The sequence below is a fragment of the Perissodus microlepis genome, chromosome 5, assembly GCF_051167445.1.
Source record: "Perissodus microlepis isolate ML-2025 ecotype Zambia chromosome 5, ASM5116744v1, whole genome shotgun sequence".
NCBI classification, from domain to species: domain Eukaryota; kingdom Metazoa; phylum Chordata; class Actinopteri; order Cichliformes; family Cichlidae; genus Perissodus; species Perissodus microlepis.
In genome coordinates, this window is record NC_140465.1 from 29,827,008 (window position 1) to 29,846,079 (window position 19,072).

Genomic DNA, 19,072 nt, shown 5'->3' on the forward strand with positions numbered 1-19,072 from the left:
CAAATAAATGGACTGCATACAACACATTTCTTTTAAATGCCACATCCCTTCAGTAAAAAAAAAAAGGTCTGTCTGCTCTTATGCATATTTAAAAATATTCCAGGTAGATATGAAGATTTTCTGCAGGTGTAACTTTCTTTTCTTGGAGGGCTGCATCTTGCTATCCAGGGTCCATGTTTCTGAAGCCTTTGAATCACTGCTGTGTAAAATAAATCACTGTATTTATTTATTTGTTTATTTATTATTTGTAATATTAATATTACAAATAAACAAAGTCATACAGAAGGAGAAGAAGCACAGAGCACTAGTGGATGATTTTGTTGAGTTTTGAAATACCCCTCACGTCTTTTTTAAACTAAGAAGAAGTCGCTGATCAGCTCGTGCAGCTGGTTTTAAAGGATGACCCCAAACTTTGCAGCTACAGGATACGTTTCCCCTCCACACCAGCAGAGGGCGAGCCTTTCCAGCCGGCCCGCGCCACAGCATAAACCTTCCTGATCGAAGAGAAGCTTTCCTTCCGGCTCCGGTCCCCTTAACAAGTGGAAAGGTAAAGTGAGACCCGGCGTAATAATCCAAATATATCTTCACCATCTCAGATTTTGTGAAATAAAAATAATCGTTTTTTCATTGTTATTAAAATTATAAATGGAGACATATGCGTATTTTAGCCTTAAACGCCTCTCAGTCGTTGATATTCGGCTTAGAAGTGGAGAAGTAACCCCGGCTTCGGCGTACACGAACGGCTGCCATATTTCTGCTGTGACGCGGTCTTCAGATATTAGCTTTTAATTTCTATAAAACAGAGTGGCTGTTGATGTGAATGTGTCCAAACATTCCTGATGTATTGAGTTATTAAAGCGTCCGCTGATTGTCTCTTCAGCGATTTGATTTTCATTACTAGATGTGTCTTAGCACGCTAGCCAGTTAGCATGCTATTATTGAGGCTGCTGTAAGTATGGGTTGAGTTCCAGGAATCTGATGCACGTTGTCTCCTAATGCAGATGCTGATGCCCAAGAAGAACCGCATTGCTATCTACGAGCTCCTCTTCAAGGAGGGAGTCATGGTGGCCAAGAAAGACGTCCACCTGGCCAAGCATCCTGAGCTTGCTGACAAGAATGTACCCAACCTTCACGTGATGAAAGCGATGCAGGTGAGAAAGAACGAAGGTCCAGCTTGTAAAGTTCTCACCAAGACTAGAATTAACTGAGATGTAGTGACTGTAAATGGGCTCGTGGGCAGAAGAAAGTGGGGGGAATGTGACCAAGTGATCATGAATGTGTTTTGAGCATCACTTAGTTCTGGGTTTATGTGTTTTTAAGTGGGAAGACGTCATTTGTCAGTCCAGATATCAAGTCCTGGTTGTGTACCTGTGAAAGTTGTTTAGTAGTTAAACAGTACCATGCTGTCTGGACAATGTCCCCCTTACATGTTTGGGTTAGAGAAAGTTAAGGGATGAGAATTATATTTCTTTTCAGTAGGGCTGCCACAAACGATTATTTTGATAGTCGACTAGTCACCGATTATTTTTGCGATTAGTCGACTAATCAGATCATGCATCTATTGTAGTAAAACGGACATCTTATTGCACCAGCATGCATCTGCTCTTATATAACTATCACTAGCTTACAGCTTGAAGTGTTTAAGGTATGTGCTAACTAAAAATAAAGACAAGATGGTAGTTTATTAAATTTTAATTAAATGTGCAGATTGTATCAGTGGAGTTCAATAAACTCAGCCGATTTACTCAGGAACAAATAAAATACTGAAAAAAGCCAAACAATAACATTTTTAAGTTATCCAAGTTACTTATATGTCATTTTTAACCTGAGTAGCGAAAGACGGCGGTGGGTTTGAAAACGATTTGCCCAGAGTCCGGTGTTCTCACGGGCTCTAGTGAGGCTTGAACCCCAGCTCGCTATCGAGCTGGTGGGTAACAGACGTCTCCGAAAACGTCGGAGCGCTTTTGAAAATATGTGGTGTCTTGATAAACTGAACAGATATTTGAAGTTTACACAGCTACATTCTCGCCTGAAAACACGTTAAACGTTTATTTTATGACCCAGAAAGAATAATAAGAGTAGTATTAAAACTAACTAGCTGCCGCCATTGTTGGAAACTGAGCTGGGCCGCGCTATGAATTCTGGGACACAGCTTCTTCTTCTTCGGGGTTTAACGGCAGCTGGCATCCTTGTACATGCAGTGCTGCCATCTTCTGTTTCAGTCCGTTATTACACTCTTAAATCCTACTACTTATTCCTGCGTCTTTTGGGATCTTACAAAGCTTCAAACGACGCGTCGACTATTAAATTTGTCGTCGACGATTTTGATAGTCGACGTAATCGTGACTAGTCGACTAATCGTGGCAGCCCTACTTTTCAGCAGTTAATTCTGAAGTGAAGCTCCTCTGCATCAAAATGAGCCAATTTGGATGGTTTGGGCATGTTGTTATTACACCTCTTAGGGAAGATTTTTGTTTAGGCGTGGTCCAGATTGGGGTGACTAAACCCGAGGCAAATTCAGGATACTCTAGTTTGGGACTCCCTTCCTATCCTCCCAGAAGAGCGGGAGTGAGTGCAGATTTAGACTTTTCTTTTTGTATTTATAATATAGAGCCGTTAAGAAGAGAGGAATTAAGGGAATGCATGCAGCAAAAGGACTTGGCTTGAAGGCGAACCTAGGCTGCTGCATTTAGTTCTGTGGCATGTGGTCATCTGGTACACCTATGAGTCCTTGATTTAGACTTCTGCAGTGTGTCTTTGTAGAGTTTACTGTGTAATGTATACAAGTGGCTGATGCCATCGCCACCTTGTGCATGGCGCTCACATCCCAGTGTTTTATGCAATGCCTGCCATAATGGAAACAAAATGTCAGGACCTGTCCCCTCTTTGTGTGTGCCCCACCAGTTTTTAATAGACGGTTTGATTTGGTCCACTGTTGTATGTGGGGAAAAAATCAGCATGTATCTGTTTATTTTTTATTTATTTATTTTTCTTCGGCTTTCACAGAGGATGTAACATTTAGCTGATTTTTACTGCCGTCACACTCATGGCAAATGGCATTTACAGTAGGATATTACTGATGTGTATCTTTTGTGGCCTTTCAGGTTTCGTAAACTTGTGTGGCTGATTATTTGCTCTTTCAAACATTTTTCACATGGGTGTTGGTGTCGGCTCAGAATTTATTGCATCTGAGTTCATTTTATCTTTTGGAATGATTGTAGGGCAGTATGGTGTGTGTGGTGGTTAGCACTGTTGTGCACTTACTTGCTTTCTGTGCACTTACCTGAGCAAGAAGCCTAAAGATACTTTCTGCATAGTCCTGCCATACCAACCTAGATTTTGTACTGATTTATTGTGGTAGTCAGTATAATGTGGTAATTGTGCTTTTCCGTGCAGTCTCTGAAGTCCTGTGGGTACGTCAAGGAGCAATTTGCCTGGCGCCATTTCTACTGGTACCTCACCAATGAGGGCATCCAGTACCTGAGAGACTTCCTCCACCTTCCCCCTGAGATCGTGCCCGCCACCCTGCGCCGCCAGACCCGCCCTGAGACCGCAAGGCCCAGGCCCAAGGGTAAAACATCTATCATACATGCTTGTTTCTAATAAGTTTTGATTTTTCATTTCCTGAAGCCAGAAATACTAGTAATAGTATTTAATATGTTAATGCTTCCTGAGGTTATAAATGATATTGAAGCTGATTGTGAAAAAATCTGGTGCTCAAACACAGTTTTCCAGAAATCAAAGTTGCTAATCTAAACTTCAGCAGGTTGTTTTAGATGTTCTGGATCCTGAGTGTGATCTGTTCTAAATAAGGTTTAATTTTTTCTCTTTATCAATGAAAATATTTTGATTGACTTCTGAACTAGATCGTAACAATCTCATTTCAGAATTTCCTTGCCTTTCGTTGAAGCTGAAGTTGCAGTTTCAATTGGCATCTTCAATTGGATCTTATGAAAATATGCTAAAGAGGTTTCAGCAATTAAGTGCCACATAAAATGTTATGGTCTCCTCTTGCTGTTAGAGGGTGTTGTAAAGCATACAAATTTAAGTAGTTCATTAATAAACTCAAAAGAGGGACCCCAGAGTCCAAAGACTCATATTTAGTGAGAATTGTTAGCATTAAAATTAAAGAATTTTAAAGCCTATTGAATTTCCTCTTTTGGAAAGCCAGGAAAACTGGAGCTTAATGTTTTGTGATCTTTTTACCAGCAGGAGTGGAAGGAGAGAGGCCCGCCCGCCTTAACCGTGGGGAGGCTGACAGAGATGCTTACAGGCGATCTGCCGCGCCCCGTACGTATAACACCAACTACACTAGTCACATTATGAGTTGCTCATGTGGTCTTGTGATGTTTATATGAATGATGCAAACTAAAGTGGTAATTTTGAATCATTAAATCATACGGTGGTGTTATGCATTAATAAAATGTCTTGATTTTTCAGAGTGAAATGTGAAAATGCAGTGATGTGACCCATCACATGTTCCTATAGTTTGTCTACTCTTGTCTGAATGAGCACCTCAGTCCTAATTCTTATAGGCTGGTCACGCAGATATTAACACCAATAGTTTTAACCGCACAAAGCTCTGAAATTACCTGCCTCCAAAAAGTACAGGCATCTGCAGACATCCGAGCACCTCAATAAACTTTGAGTAGATTTGTATAAAATTTTAAAGTTGGAGGACCTCTAGTGGCTGTCTGAATCACTGCATGTAAAAACTTTACACTGGCTATGTCGCCTTTAGATGGCGGTAGAAACCAATGCCCTGGAAAATGTTAAGCGTTAATGGTAAATGTAATGTTGTAAAATGGTTTGTTTTAAGCCAAATCACAGCCTGTTTCCAAACCAGTAGTGCTTGTGCCAAAACAAAAGCAAATGACATGTTAAATATGTTCTTAGGTGAGAATCTAAATCATGTTTCCTTTAGAAAACTGTTCTACAACAAAATGATCACAATGATTCAGATGAAATCATAACATGGCTAATGACATGTTATCAAATATATATTATTGAAAGGATTGAGCTTATATGACAAAGACAAAAATCAATGTATGTGGAGGATTTGGATTTTAAAAATGAGGCATATGAAACTCCCATTACATCATTCTGATGTTCAGAAGGCAATTTGCTGGTGTGAACTTTAAACTTGTTTATCAAAAACATCTGCAAAGAAAACAACAGTAAAAATTATTATTACTGCCCTCCCCCTGGTCTAATTTTGGTATATATTTGACATGTTATGGTGAAGTTTTAACAAGTTTGACATTTCTGAAAGTTACTGGCTGACCTCTTAACTCATAACTTCTCCTTTAGCTGGTGCTGACAAGAAGGCAGAGGCCGGTGCTGGAGCTGCCACAGAGTTCCAGTTCGTAAGTACATTTCCTTTGTTTCATGCGGGTATTTTGAGAAATGGGCTGGCAACAAAAACCTCTTGATCTTGAATGTTTTTCTGTTATAAGAATTGTTTTCTACAGCAGAACAACAAAGGCACTCCTCCCTAAATTTGTGGGTGCGGTTTTACATGGGTTTTAAAAAGGAATGTCAGAAAGCTAAATGTGGTTTATACAGTGCAGCTGGAAAACTTGTATTGAACATGTTGGTCGACTGACAACATTTTTCTGTTGCAGAGAGGTGGCTTTGGACGCGGCAGAGGACAGCAGCCTCAGTAAATTTCACTCTCTCTTTGTGTACAATAAAGAAAATCCAAATACAACTCGGTCTGTTTGTGCTTTTCTTTTCAAAGTATTTTGTAAGATGAGCAGGCGAATGTCCACATATATTGGTTATAAATTTGAGCAATGTGATGGTGGACCAGCTCAGGATTGAGTCTTAAAATACTTTGATAATTAATGTGTGTCAAGAGAGGTGCCACAGTGAGACTGAGATGGTGTCAAATGAAAAACAAATGCCTTTGTTTTTGGCAGCAAGTTAGTCTGGTGGGTAAATTGTGTGGAGGGTCATTTTTACAGTAATCTCCCTCAGTGTTAGTCCACACAGAAAACATTAGGTGGTTATGGTAACGTCAAGTTGAAATGATCTAGGACTCGATGACTCACCTGCATACTAAATTGGGCCTTTTTGCCATAGTTATAATTAACCCAACAGAACCTTTTTACACTGAGGAAAATTTCTGTTTAAAGTTTTTAACATTGACTCTCATAGTTTTCCTGAAAGCAAAGATGGATCTGGGCTTTTGTGCGTGATTGACTGGTACCCCATCCAGGGTGTAGTGCAACCCTAAATTGGATAAGTGGAAGAAAATGGATGGACTGATTTTCCTATGTTGACAAAAAGTACTACCAACCCTGGAAAGGATGTCAATTTACCCTGATACTACTGCACTACTGAATGTCAGGAACTATACTTGACCATGAGAAACCCAATTAGGTTGTAGCTGCTACTGAAGACTCACAAAATGTTAACCAATTTATCTTTTAATTTTATCTGGCATTTCTACGATGTGTTTCAACACAAATTTGACTTGACAAATCTGCTTATAAGCAGATTTATCTAATGAAAGAAAGTGTCTTGACAGTCCTGAGATGTCCTGCTGCTGACATCTTGAAAGTAGACCTAACAACTCTTTTTGCACATGAACCTCAAGAGTTAAAACAAACTGATGGGTGAGTTAGCTACAGAGTTACAATATTCCAGTTGTAAATACCTACACACTCTACAGAGAGCACACTTTGAGACGTATTGAACACACAGACACCAGCCTGAATGTGAAATACTGGTGTTTATTTGTTGGCACATTTATATTACAATCTTCAGTCTTCTCACACTGGTCTTATTCCACAGTCCCAAATGACAAAAGAGGAAAAAAAAAATTCCAGTGACACATAGACCTTGAACACAAATACAGATATGTAACTTCAAGGCTGAGGTCAACGGTTCAAAAGTGAAGTTATCAATTTCAGAGTTTGTTTGGTTGTTTTTCAGAGATGGCAGCTGTCTTTTTTTTTTTTTTTTTTTTTAATTAACATATTTTTCCAGTCGTTTAGCAGGTGAAACGGTCATCATTGTGCTAAAGGAAAACTGAATGTTACAAATCCTCAGCTGCTAAGTGATGTGCTTTGTTTTATTCTTTTGCTATGGCAACACATTAATAAACCGTCCACTTTGGTAAATTACATGAAGTGACTTTATCTGAAGCTCCAGCGGTTTCAAGTTAGGAAGCGTCATCATTTTAAAGAGGCAATTTTATAGCCAAGAAGTCCAAGAAAGGGTGAATGTGTTTGTACCATCTAATGATACCATCAGTCTAATGTGGAATTCAAGTGAAAACCTTTACTTCCAAATTTCCCACTAGCACTCCAACCTAAATCAGTCAATTTGTGACAGAAACTGTTTGAATTTTAGTAAGAGGGGTTAAAAAAAAAAATTACAATAATCCTTTAGGACCAAAGCCAAAGTGCATTCTCTGGCTATCAGATTGCTGTGTTACCTATATACAAGACATCAGGTTGTCAGTAACAAGAGAAGAAAGACAAAACAAAAAACAAAAAAAACAGGATAAGGAATAAGTGGTTATTAATAATTAAAAATGACTGGCTGTTTACTTGTGGAAATCCTCCTCACATTCATTTTGACAGTACCTGTCACCCACATCAAACTAGAGAGCCATTTTAATCATTAGTTTATTAGGCTTTTGTTTTCTGCCATATGTAGTTTCATCCCATTTCTATTTAATTGTACCTTTAGATGATGACTAAAAAGTCTAATCAACACAAAACCTCATTTCAAGTGCCAGGTAGAGCATCATAAAGCAAGACTTCGACCACCACACCTTTCTAAAACAGCAGTAAAAGCAGTCCAAAGTCTCAGGCTGGAGGAGACTTTAGACCCTTTTCACCTTAACTGTCATTCAGAAGAGATCTGAATTCCTGGATTATTGCAGGGCAGTGTTAGCAGCTGTGCTAGCATGTGGTGATTTCCACCATAATCATAAACATGGAAGAAAAGACTCAGTCCACCACTAAAAGCCACCCTGCTCTTTGTCTAGATAAACTTTGCTCCACTTGCTTTCAGTTCTCATTTCCTATTAAAGGGTTTCTCATCAGATTGTGAATCATAAGACTGGAGTTTTCTGTGCATATTCATTGTTAAATACATAAGTACTGCCAAGTCTTTTCCAACAAACCCTAATGAAATCTTTTTAAATCTATGGGCATCAAATACTTTTTTAATGTGGCTATAATCAGTTTTTTGTTAACATGATTTTTTTTTATATGTAAACTGTGTTTCTCTTATGCAAGAATCAAAGACCTTTTGCCTATGTACTCAAACTCAACTTTACACTATTATTCAGCATCTTTTAGCTCCTTATGATTTTCCAGCCTGCAGTCCCACATTGCCTGCATTTATGCAGTTGTAGCATAGTTTTCAGCTGCAGCTGCTTAGCAAAAACAGAGTAAACAGCCAGCTGGTGAAAGTAGTAGCGGGGTTATAAACTAGTCAGAAAGAGATAAGGGAGAGCAAACAAAAGATTAATAAAAGGAAAAACAGAACTGAATGAAATTCACCAGTTAGAAAAAGACAACTCCAAACAAATGCAAATGTTTTTATCTGTTGGATGTGCAAATATTGTGTCCTATAAACTTGGAAGGTGAAATGTATCAGATTTGCTTGTGCAAATATTTCCAAATTTATCAATGTGGAAAAAAAGGCAGAACACCAAAGTGGAGAGATCAATGAAAGAAACCCTCTAGGGGAAAATTCACTGATTAAACCTAGTGGTACAGAGGAGGAAAAGACTCCAGGCTTTCCAACTCAGGATGCAGTTATACTTCATTTCATAGTTTGACTAAAGACGATAAACAAAAAAAAAAAAAAGAAAAGAAAAAAAATCCTTGCCATTACCAATTAATTTTGGTCTAAAACAAAAACATTAAGGTTGTTACAATTTTTCTATTATAAATAGGCTCTTTAATCTCACCCACAGCCACATTTCCTTGTTCTTTAGCCTCTGATGTACTGAATGCTATCTCAAGAGAAAATTCCCCACAGCTTTAAAGCCAACGCAGTGAGTTCAATCAGGTTTTCCAGCCTCAATTGAAATGACATGTAGCACTCACAGATGTGTAAGAGGTGTTTTGTCATTTGTATTCTCACCTTTGATCTATACAGAAATAAACAATTTACAATAAAAACCTCTTACATGCTATCTACAGCGCCTCCAGTTTCACAGTATTGAGCCAGCTGCTTCACGCCACATCGCAGCCAAGTGACGCAGCTGAGCTAAAGAGACTTTTGCCAAACGTTAGAGAGGAGAAAAAAACAAAACAAAACAAAAAAAAAAGAGTATCCAAAAAGCATTTTACATGTTAAAAACAAGGTCTCAAACTGTACAAGGCTTGTTTGTTCTGCATCTTGCCCAAATCAGTTTGACATCAGTTTAATGTCAAGCAGGTGTTTTGAGTGTTTTGGGGGATGCAGAATAAATACTAAGGAGGGAAGGTTTTTTTTTTTTTAAAAAAAAAAAAAAAAAAAAAAGGTCATGACCATAATGAAAAGTGCCTGCTAAATTCATCTGTACTATGTTACAAACACAATGTAAACAATTGCTTTTAACCAAACTGAATGTGAGGAGTAAAATATGGAAATGGGTTTTAATAACTTAAGTGATATGTGCTGCACTTTGAAATTACACAAGTCCATGATTCTGAAATCTACCATTTCCACCCTCTCAGTGTTTGGAGGAAGACTCTGTAGTCAGTCACATGAAAGCGTTTTAACAAAGAAAACAAAAAGGGATCAAAAAGAGAAGAGTGAGGACAAAGATGGTTTTTACATTGTCTGCTGACATTCTTTCAGTCACTGTGCAGCGCATATACATATATACATATATGCATGCTCTGAAATTGAAACCTGTAGTGCTTGGCTAGCTTCCCAAATAGGAAAGAAACACAGCTGAAAACAGAAATGGAAAGAATATTGAAATTAAGGGGCCGTATCCTTCAGGTTAAAAAAAACATAACAAGAACAACTACAACAGGGAGAAGAGTGAAGAAAAGCCAAAAGACCTTACCCTGTCTGTCACACAGTCAGCATCAGGTCACTCGAGTGAGTGAAACGCAACAACAATAGCGCTCATGCAAGACAAGTCACTTCCCACAATTCTTTTCGTTCAGATACAATTTTTCCTATCCTTAAAACAGGGGAGGGAGTACACTTATTATGGGCACATTCATTCACAGAAAAATAAACAAACAAAAAAAAAAGATGGAGACATTAAAAAGACCACCAAAAGCCTTCAGCTTAAGCACTAAGTATACACTTTTACATTACAACAGTAAAAAGTAGTTCTTGCATTCAATAAACACCACGCTAAGGGTGTGTTAAGGAAAAGGGAATGAGGGGACACTTCATGCAGTTGTCAGTAAAAACAAAAACAAAAAAGAAGAGGGGTCAAAAATTACATTTACAAAGTGTTTTGGACTATTCATCCAACACTTGTTGAGTCTGCGCCAGATTTCGGGCACAAAGGAGTTGGCAAGGCAAACCATGTTACTGAGACAAAAGAAAGAGAAGAGAAGAGAAGAGAAGAGAAGAGAAGAGAAGAGAAGAGAAGAGAAGAGAAGAGAAGAGAAGAGAAGAGAAGAGAAGAGAAGAGAAGAGAAGAGAAGAGAAGAGAAGAGAAATAACACAAGTAAGAGCGCAGGTGGTGGCGAAAGCTCCTGGGGTATTCAGAGTTGTGGTTTTAGTTATCTGATCCCAGAAACAGAGCTCTGATTGATGCTGTAGGTAGGGGAGAGGTCCCCACCTATCGTGGTCACCAGTGGAGTTCCATTACTGGTCAGACAACTCTCCTGGAGAGCCTCAAAGTAGGTGGCCTGCACAGGCTTGTGACACTGCAACACTTGTATGGCATCGTCTATTTTAAACCATTCCCTTTTTCTCCCTGTTTTGCAGAAAAAGAAAGCATTGTGGAGAAGGTTAACATGCAAGAAAAAAAACATAACACACGGGGGAAAAAAAGTCATTATTAAAAATGGGTTTTGACTGATTATTAGTACTGTACACACAGCTAAAGTGAAAATCACAAGGGCAGGAACAAAGCTGGTTTTATAATCTTCCCCAGTAAACATACACTAAAAACTGTAATATCACTAAGGCCAGGCAAACAAAAAAAAAAGAAGCTACAGTCAAGCATGTGACTGCCTGAGAACTTTGTCCGTATGATCCCCATTCTGACAAGTAAACAAACAGTGCTTTACCAATGTTGACTGAGTCCTCCCAGTCCTCCAGCACCTCCGTTACAATAAGAACATACACATAGGTCCTGTGTTTTCTCTCCTGGTTCTGTGGAAGAAAAGCTTTGCATAATTAACCAAACAGTAAGGTGACACTTGAAGACACCCCCCCAAAAAAGTCAACACACAGCAGCTCACCTCAAATATTCCCACCAAGCGACCTAAAGTCCCCTTCACACCAGCCTGTAAAATGAATGAAAAATGATGAAATGCTCAGTAAATACTGTCACAGGATGAAGTCACAACAGACGATTAAAGGCTTTTCGTTCAATATGAAGAGATTGAGGTCTACGCAAAAACACTTGTATAATTGAATGCACTCCAACAGCCTAACAATAAACACCCATTTGAACCTCATAGTGTTTAGTTGAAATAGTTTCAAATAGAGCTGATTTAATTTGTACGGTAATTGGAAATGCTGTTTGTTGTGCACTGGATTACATTACATCATAAGATTGTGTTTATCCCCACACATTCACTCCATCTAAATCCTGGATTGTGGTTTTTGAGTCCACAAAATAAAAACAATATACAGCATATACAAAGACTGAAGTCATGTTCTGCATGCACTTTCCTGCAACGAGGCACATTATTTAGGGCTGTAAAACAAAAACAATTGGGGATGTTCTTGTACACTAACTTAATAGGCAAGAGAGATTTTAGTAGATACACTTATTGTATCCATTTGAAAATTTGACTTCCTTCTCGAGTTATGGCATTTACAAGATTTTCTGAAAATTTGACCTATAACCTTGCCCTTGAGATCAAGGTAACATATTCAATCTCATCCAAGATTTTTAGCACATACCTATGGCATCAATTTGAATATCCTACATTGCTTTGTTTTCGAGTTATCTCATTCACAAACTTGGGAGTCCACATTGCCCTTTAGTGTCCACTGGCACTAGTGTTGCACGTTGTCTTTTGCTTTGGCTGAGTGTTGCACATTAAAGAAATATTAGCCTCACTGACAGAAATTTTCACTGCTGACAAGCCAGGGCAGCAATGTTCAACTGTCCAGTCAACTGATTGTGCACATTCCTACAAAATACAGTCATGTGAGTCTTGTGAAAACCGAAGTACACCCTTACTGCCTCCAAAGGAATTAAGAGGGTAAGCAGAAGCCAGGTGCTACTAATTAAGTGGGTATGCAAGTGTGAAGAAGTTTGAACAAGTATGGGTTGTTTGGAAGGGTTGCCAGAAGAAAGATTAATCTCTGTAAAAAGAACATGGCAACACAACTTGTGTTTAGGTTTGCAAAGTTGCATATGAACAAACCACACACTTGTGGAACAATGTCCTTTCAACAGATGAGACCAAAGTGAAGATTTTTATTACCATAATACAAAATGCCACATTTGGATAAAACCCAAACACAAGATATCAGCACAAACCTCTGATACCACTAACAACGCCTAAAACTTGGCCAAAATTGGGTCATGCAACAGGACAATGATCCAAAGAATACCAGCAGATCTACAACAAATTTACAAAGAAAGGACTCAAGGTGTTGCAATGGAACAGTCGAAGTCGGGACCTCAACGTGACAGAATCATAAGAGATCTGTGCATAGAAAATACCCGCAAACCTCAATGAGGTGAAAAAACATTGTAAAGAAGAATAGGACCAAATTCCTCGACAATAATGTGAAACTGACAAAGTCAAACAGAAAATGATTACTTGCTGCTGTGTACTTATTGCTGAGCGTACTTCAGTTTATCGCAGGACTGCTTAGTCCGATGAAAACTCTTTTCATATGACTGTATGTCATATGACATGTTGTTCTTCTTTTGATTACACTGTAAAGCATGCTTTTGACAGCTGTCCAACAGTGTCAGGAGCCACTAGTATATATATCTTGCCTCCTTTGCCAAAAAAAGAAAAAAAGGAGAGAAAAAACAAAGCAAAACAAAAACAAGGTTTTTGCTGCCTCAACTTCAAAACCAGTTTGTTTGTTTTTTCCTAGAAGGGATTGGTTTCCAAGTTTCTCTTTAGATACCATGTTATCATTACCCAACTTCGCCCAACAGATAACACACTTGGGCTAACAGTTGTTGACATTGCTGGTCCAGCAGAAGTCATATGACAGGTATTTTTCACCCATCTCCCCTTAACTGTAAACTTTGTTTTCCCACAAAACAAAGCACTATATTTTTCCCCTATTAGGCTCCCATATATGCAAATTGCCAGGGATTTGGCTCTCGTTTTTTTTTTGTAGTTCTAAACTGCAAAAACTTATGATCCTCACAAACAAAAACAAAAAGAATTGGTGCACCACTTGGAAAACACTCTCCTAGCTGAAAAAGCTAACATCCCTAAAAAAGGGATCAATTCACAAAGTAGGTCAATGTCAGGTTCCCCCTCATAATGACTGGACATAAATTACTTCTACAGCAATGAAATTACTATTAAAAGCATTGATAATTGTCATTGATTTCTTCTGACAAAATGTTTAACATTAATCAAGCAACTGACAAAATAAACAAAAACAAAACAATAATATAGTGAGGAAAAACAAATTCACAATCTCTCAGAGCCCAGTCTCAGATGTCCAACTACTAGTCAAAAAACTAAACTACATAAAACATAATATTCAACAAAAACAGAAAAACATTTTTCAGAGGCTGAAGCCACAGTTTTCTTGGAAAGTGCCAGATTAGTGGGGGAAAAGGTTCCTGATTTACTGATCAACTGATTTTTAAAATTGACTTATTATACATCTGAAAAATAACCCTCTCTCAACTTTTGGCACTTTTTGACAGCCTCCCTCTCAAAATAGTTTTTAGTTTCGTCATGTAAAAGGTCAGGAAAAAAAGCAGATGAATAAAAACTTTGCAAGTTATTATACCTTTTCTCACAAGCCTAAAATCAGAGCCATATAAATGTCACAACCTTTCTGTCATAGAGAAACTTTAAGGTCTCTGAGAGCTTAATATTGTTGAGAAAATTTTAACACCAAAAATCATCTCCAAGATTTTAACTCCCAGAGGTGAACAGTAGGTCAGGTTTTGATACAGCACCAGGCCTCTCACTGACATCTCTGCAGCTTCTTCCTCAGTTTCCAGTTTCACTCTATAAATAAATGTTGACTCCACACACTGTACCAATACCTCGGTATTGCACTCCTATGGCCTTCAGCTTGATCATATGGTAAAGAGCAGGCACACCACTAGAAAATCCAAAGACGAGCCAGGGATTAAGTAATAGGCCAAAAGTCAACCTGTTTGTTTTTATGAGATGGAAAAAGTCTCCCAGCTCTGGCATTCATGTAACACAAGACTACTGGGCAACACTTGGGAAGAGGATGTACAGCTGAGACTTCATTACCAGTTATGCAATGCGTCTTCAGGTTGCAGGGTCGGGTGCATCTCCAAGACACAAGGATTAATAGAGATAGTGAACAGTCTAACAAAGAAACCCTCTGTAAATTTTGGCTTGCTACTGCATGCCTTGTCTTCACTCTCATCCCTGGAGAGACTCCAAACCAATAAGCATAAGCAATCACTCATCACTCATACAGTGATCAGAACAGGCTCACCAGGATTAGGATATGTCCTGTTACACCATCGTCCAATAAAAGGCTTAGAAAGCCAATGTAGTTGGTGATGTATCAAGCAGCACTCAGTCACCACAGAGTTTCTGAATGTAGCCTTTTAGCACATAAGGAGCCTGAGCAGTGATGTGACATTGCTTTTGACCCTGTGGAAATTTGCTGGCAGGCCTAAGTGTCCTGCAACCACCAAAGCTACCAATCAGCAGGAGCCAGGATAAGGGATGATATCAGCATCCATCAGTGTGATGGATCACACAGAGAGGATAGGCTTTATAAGGTCAGCGGCCCACTAGGAGCCAACCGCTGGGTGAGATTCAGTGTCTTATGTCAGCGGTCCCCAACCTTTTTTGCGCCACGGACCGGTTTATGCCCGACATTATTTTCACGGACCAGCCTTTAAGGTGTCGCGGATAAATACAACAAAATAAAACTAGTACCGGTACCGAAATAAAGAAGATTTATTCATAACACACGTGAAAAGACCCAGGAAAACCGAGTAAACGATAAAAACGATGACAAAATAACGCTGAAAACCGATAAAAACCCTGAAAACTATACATTTCACACCTGAGCCTCAACTCTCGCGGCCCGGTACCAAACGACTCACGGACCGGTACCGGTCCGAGGCCCGGGGGTTGGGGACCGCTGTCTTATGTGCCCTGTGTCCGTTCTGATCAAAATATCCAAAGGATGAACAGCATGCAGAGTGGAAGAATACCTGATTTAACAAACAGGCGTAGGCAATATAAGTAGGATATTGATTTCCAATTAGCTTCAGAACTGTTTACTAATTACTACCCATCCGCCCTTGTAATGTGACCACTACTGTATACTAATATATATAGCTACAAGAAACTTACAAACAATAAAACTCAATTGTTGTCATTTTCTGCGTTTGTGTGACTTGACTGTACTGCAGTCAAACTGCTGTGCAGCCAGTGTTCAATCTCTGTGTGACCTCCTTTGACACCTAAAGACTGCTTTGTAACATGATGCTATGATACAGCTTACATGTTGCTAGGCTCTCTCTCTCTCTTACTGTCCATGCAAACAGGATGACTGCATTGACAAAATGGATTTTGAGAACAAGGTATCAGGCTCAGTGTTAAATACAGACAAGTTAACAGAACTGTAATACAATACATCTTATGAGTCTATACTCAAACAAATTTGCCACACTTTCTGAGAATTATATTTCCAGCTACTGACATTTCTGAAAAGGATCACGTTAAGATTCCCAGTACGCAGTATACATAGAGACAACATCTGTCACTTGGAAAACCAAAGAGAAAAGGCCATCATACTACAGGCTTAAAAAAGATATAACAATATTGAGTGACACAACCAACCTCTTCACACACTTCTCGAGCTGCTGCAACATTGGGCTCCTCTTCGGGCTCCATTCCCCCTCCAGGAACTATCCACTTGTCAGGATGTCGACTACTGCTCACCAGTAGCACCTGCAAAACACCCAATACAATACTGGTCAGGTATGACAGTCCAACTCTGAGTTACTGTTCACATAATATCAACTGGGACATCGAAAAATACAACTTCAAGAAAAATGGAAATGATAACCCATTGGGTTTAAAATAACTAGTACTTTTATTACTGTCAATAAATCATAGCTAGTGAACTAGTTTAGATGTTGGGTTCTTAGTGGAGATGAGCTGTGGAACCCCTGGCTGCCAGTCAGATAAACTACAGTCTTAGGTAAAAGTTTCCACTTTGGTGCTGGTAATGCTGATACGTTTCCTGTAATCAACAACCCCTGTCTACACAGTCGGGCGTTTACTTTAACCAAAATGAGGAATTGGTTTGGTCCCATCTCCTCCCCTAGTAAAATGTTGTAAGTACAAAGACATCTTTATGTCTCCTTTTGACTGTACGTGAGCGTCCCAAATCGCGACTGAGCTCAAGTAATCCACAACACGTTTTCGCTTTTTCTGATACGGCTAGATAGGAGCAATAAATACACAAATAGCATTAATAAGCGATGTTGTAAAATATGCACATAGGGCTCGACGCTTCCATTAAGCTGGTGCTCCAAATATCAACAGTGTCAATTTCGCAAACAAACTAATCAAAAATACACAAGTGATACAAGCCGGCTATCACTGCCAGTGTCATCTTCTGGCTTAAACTAGGATAGCTACTAGCTACATAGCAGTACAATGTTTGGCTAGTAATACCAGTTGCATTAACACAATACACTTAGCTCGCCAAACTATCTGTAACGCGAGCAGATACATATCTTAGCTGTCGCTTTAAATACTAAATATTCTGTCCATCCGACAGCTGGTAGTGATAGAGTCAGCACTCACCACAGCCTGTACTGTGGGCTGTGGTTGCTGGCCGATAGCCGGCTGCCCACGGCAGCAACCCGGGTAGTTAGCAAGCTAGCGTTAGCATTAGCGCGGAGCTAGTAAGTCTGGTCATAACCGAGGCTGCTATCTGCACTGCTAAAGAGGCTTACATAACACTCGAGTAAGTACCAGCTGAAAAATGGTGAATAATCACAACGTCGGGAGTCGACGCGAGAATAAAAGAAATCCTTTTCCAGCTGGGATAAAACCAAAGCCGTGTTGATAAACGTCTCGATCTACACACAACAGAAAAGGCTGGATAAAACCTACGGATGCTAATATTAGCTTGGCCCTCCAGACAGTTCACATCACCGAACTCACCTCCTCCTCGCTCTCGCTCCTGAAGCACAGGCAAGCGGCCCGCTTCTTGTAGCCATCCCCGTCGTACGTCCGGGTTTGGTTTGACTTGAGCTTCATCATTTCGGGAGCGTAAAAGTTCAAAAGTACAGCTATATTTGCCACTTATAAAGACGATGGTTGTAGACGCAAAGTCCTCCTGCGGGGAACCTCGGCGTTTTACTTAAAAGAAATAACTTCTTCTTCGCTTCATTTTCACAAACCTGGGAACATCTACGGCACGGTCGCCATTACAAGGAGCCGCTACGCCCACGACGTAGTTTAACCATTAATAGCTTGGCGAGCGTAAGAAATTTACCTATCAAGGGTTGAAGAATTAGGGCAACGAAGCGTGGGGGAAAACGCAGCACCACGCTCTGACTGGAGTGAGCCGGTAAAGGGAACTGGCACTTGAGGGTCCAACTAGATGGCCCGGTCTACTTATCTGATGCCGATATTAATTTATATGACTTTTTATTTAGGGAAACATCGTATTTAGCGTAATCAAATTAGTTTGCTGCTCACATTAGAAAAAGAGACACCAGGTTAATTCATCAGTTTCAGCACCGCAGGTAATGGACAGCGCAGGAATGGCCCTCAAAATAGATCCGACAATGTAAGCATATAACGTGAGAAAAGCTGTTTTTAGGCAAACACAAAATTCAAGTAAGTCTTCAAATGTATTTTTGTCAAATCCTAATATACTTCAAATGGAAAATAGCGGCCAAAATACCTAAATAATAGAAATTGTTAATAAATTATAAAGTGTAAAACTGGATTGACCTATAATAAAATTATATTTTAATTAAGGTGGATAGTCTACTATCATGTTGATTTTCAACCTTGTTATCCCTACATGGGAGTTTTATTATTTAATTGCTCAGATGCTTGTGAAAACACATTTTCTAATAATACATTATAAACTATAATTACACACTGTAATGGCCTTGGGTCTCTCTAGACTTTTTATACAGGTTAAAAAGTACATTTGAAAATCCTCCACTAATCTTCTTTTATTCTTCATCCAGTACTATCTAATGCCCCATATCTGCAGAGCAGGCTGTGGCTCTAACAGTGCATACTAAATCAACATAGAAGCAAATAGCGTATCGATCAGAAAGAACACTTTTGTGCCCTCAATTAGATCACAAAGACATTTCTGAATCTTTATCTTTGCTTTCCAGGAAAGGTTGACCAAAGTCTGAATCGTATCAGGGTTTTCTGCATTGTTATAACTTGGATAAGACATATAAATATATCTCTTTCTTGCTTGCCAAAGTCTACCAACAATGCAGAAGTTTATTTCATTGATGTCTTCTAATATTTGGAAAAGAAATGTAGCTTTTTCAGTCTTGTTTAACATCTGTTTTAAATGTTTACATGAGATTTGATTGAACCAAAACTGGAACCTTTCATGTAAACTAAATTCTAAAAGAATTTAGGAAACAGCATCGGATGGTCTGGGCTTTTCGATGTTGCTAAAAAAGCACTTTGCTCTGCATTTGCATTATTATAAATGAACAAACAATGAGTCACAGTCTTACAAACCTGTTCAGGTCCCTAAA

General features: G+C 39.1%; 2 protein-coding genes across 3 annotated transcripts; one reads left to right on the forward strand and one right to left on the reverse strand.

Moving 5' to 3' along the window:
- The first annotated feature begins 423 nt into the window (after positions 1-423).
- rps10 (ribosomal protein S10) lies at positions 424-5,710 on the forward strand. 2 transcript variants are annotated; one of them, XM_084929276.1, is made up of 6 exons: positions 424-547; positions 1,002-1,151; positions 3,397-3,571; positions 4,210-4,290; positions 5,311-5,366; positions 5,625-5,710. In XM_084929276.1, the coding sequence occupies exons 2-6, from the start codon at positions 1,002-1,004 to the stop codon at positions 5,664-5,666; spliced, it is 504 nt and encodes a 167-aa protein (XP_084785402.1). In that variant the 5' UTR covers positions 424-547; the 3' UTR covers positions 5,667-5,710. The 2 variants fall into 2 exon arrangements, with proteins under 2 accessions (XP_084785402.1, XP_084785403.1); XM_084929277.1 differs by having other exon boundaries at positions 4,213-4,290.
- Positions 5,711-6,717: 1,007 nt separating this feature from the next.
- nudt3b (nudix (nucleoside diphosphate linked moiety X)-type motif 3b) lies at positions 6,718-17,788 on the reverse strand. Its single transcript, XM_084929275.1, has 5 exons — positions 17,493-17,788; positions 16,155-16,265; positions 11,391-11,435; positions 11,217-11,301; positions 6,718-10,900 (listed from the first exon to the last, which is right to left on the reverse strand). Exons 1-5 carry the CDS (start codon positions 17,589-17,591, stop codon positions 10,704-10,706), a joined length of 537 nt encoding a protein of 178 aa, XP_084785401.1. The 5' UTR covers positions 17,592-17,788; the 3' UTR covers positions 6,718-10,703.
- Positions 17,789-19,072: the final 1,284 nt, after the last annotated feature.

Coding starts and splice junctions, on each gene's coding strand:
- rps10 (XM_084929276.1), top strand. CDS start 1,002: ATGCTGATGCCCAAGAAGAACCGCATTGCTATCTACGAGCTCCTCTTC. Junction 1,152..3,396: donor ACGTGATGAAAGCGATGCAG/GTGAGAAAGAAC, acceptor TTTTCCGTGCAG/TCTCTGAAGTCCTGTGGGTA. Junction 4,291..5,310: donor CAGGCGATCTGCCGCGCCCC/GTACGTATAACA, acceptor CTTCTCCTTTAG/CTGGTGCTGACAAGAAGGCA.
- nudt3b (XM_084929275.1), bottom strand. CDS start 17,591: ATGATGAAGCTCAAGTCAAACCAAACCCGGACGTACGACGGGGATGGC. Junction 11,436..16,154: donor CTCGAGAAGTGTGTGAAGAG/GTTGGTTGTGTC, acceptor TTCATTTTACAG/GCTGGTGTGAAGGGGACTTT. Junction 11,302..11,390: donor GCTTGGTGGGAATATTTGAG/GTGAGCTGCTGT, acceptor TTTCTTCCACAG/AACCAGGAGAGAAAACACAG.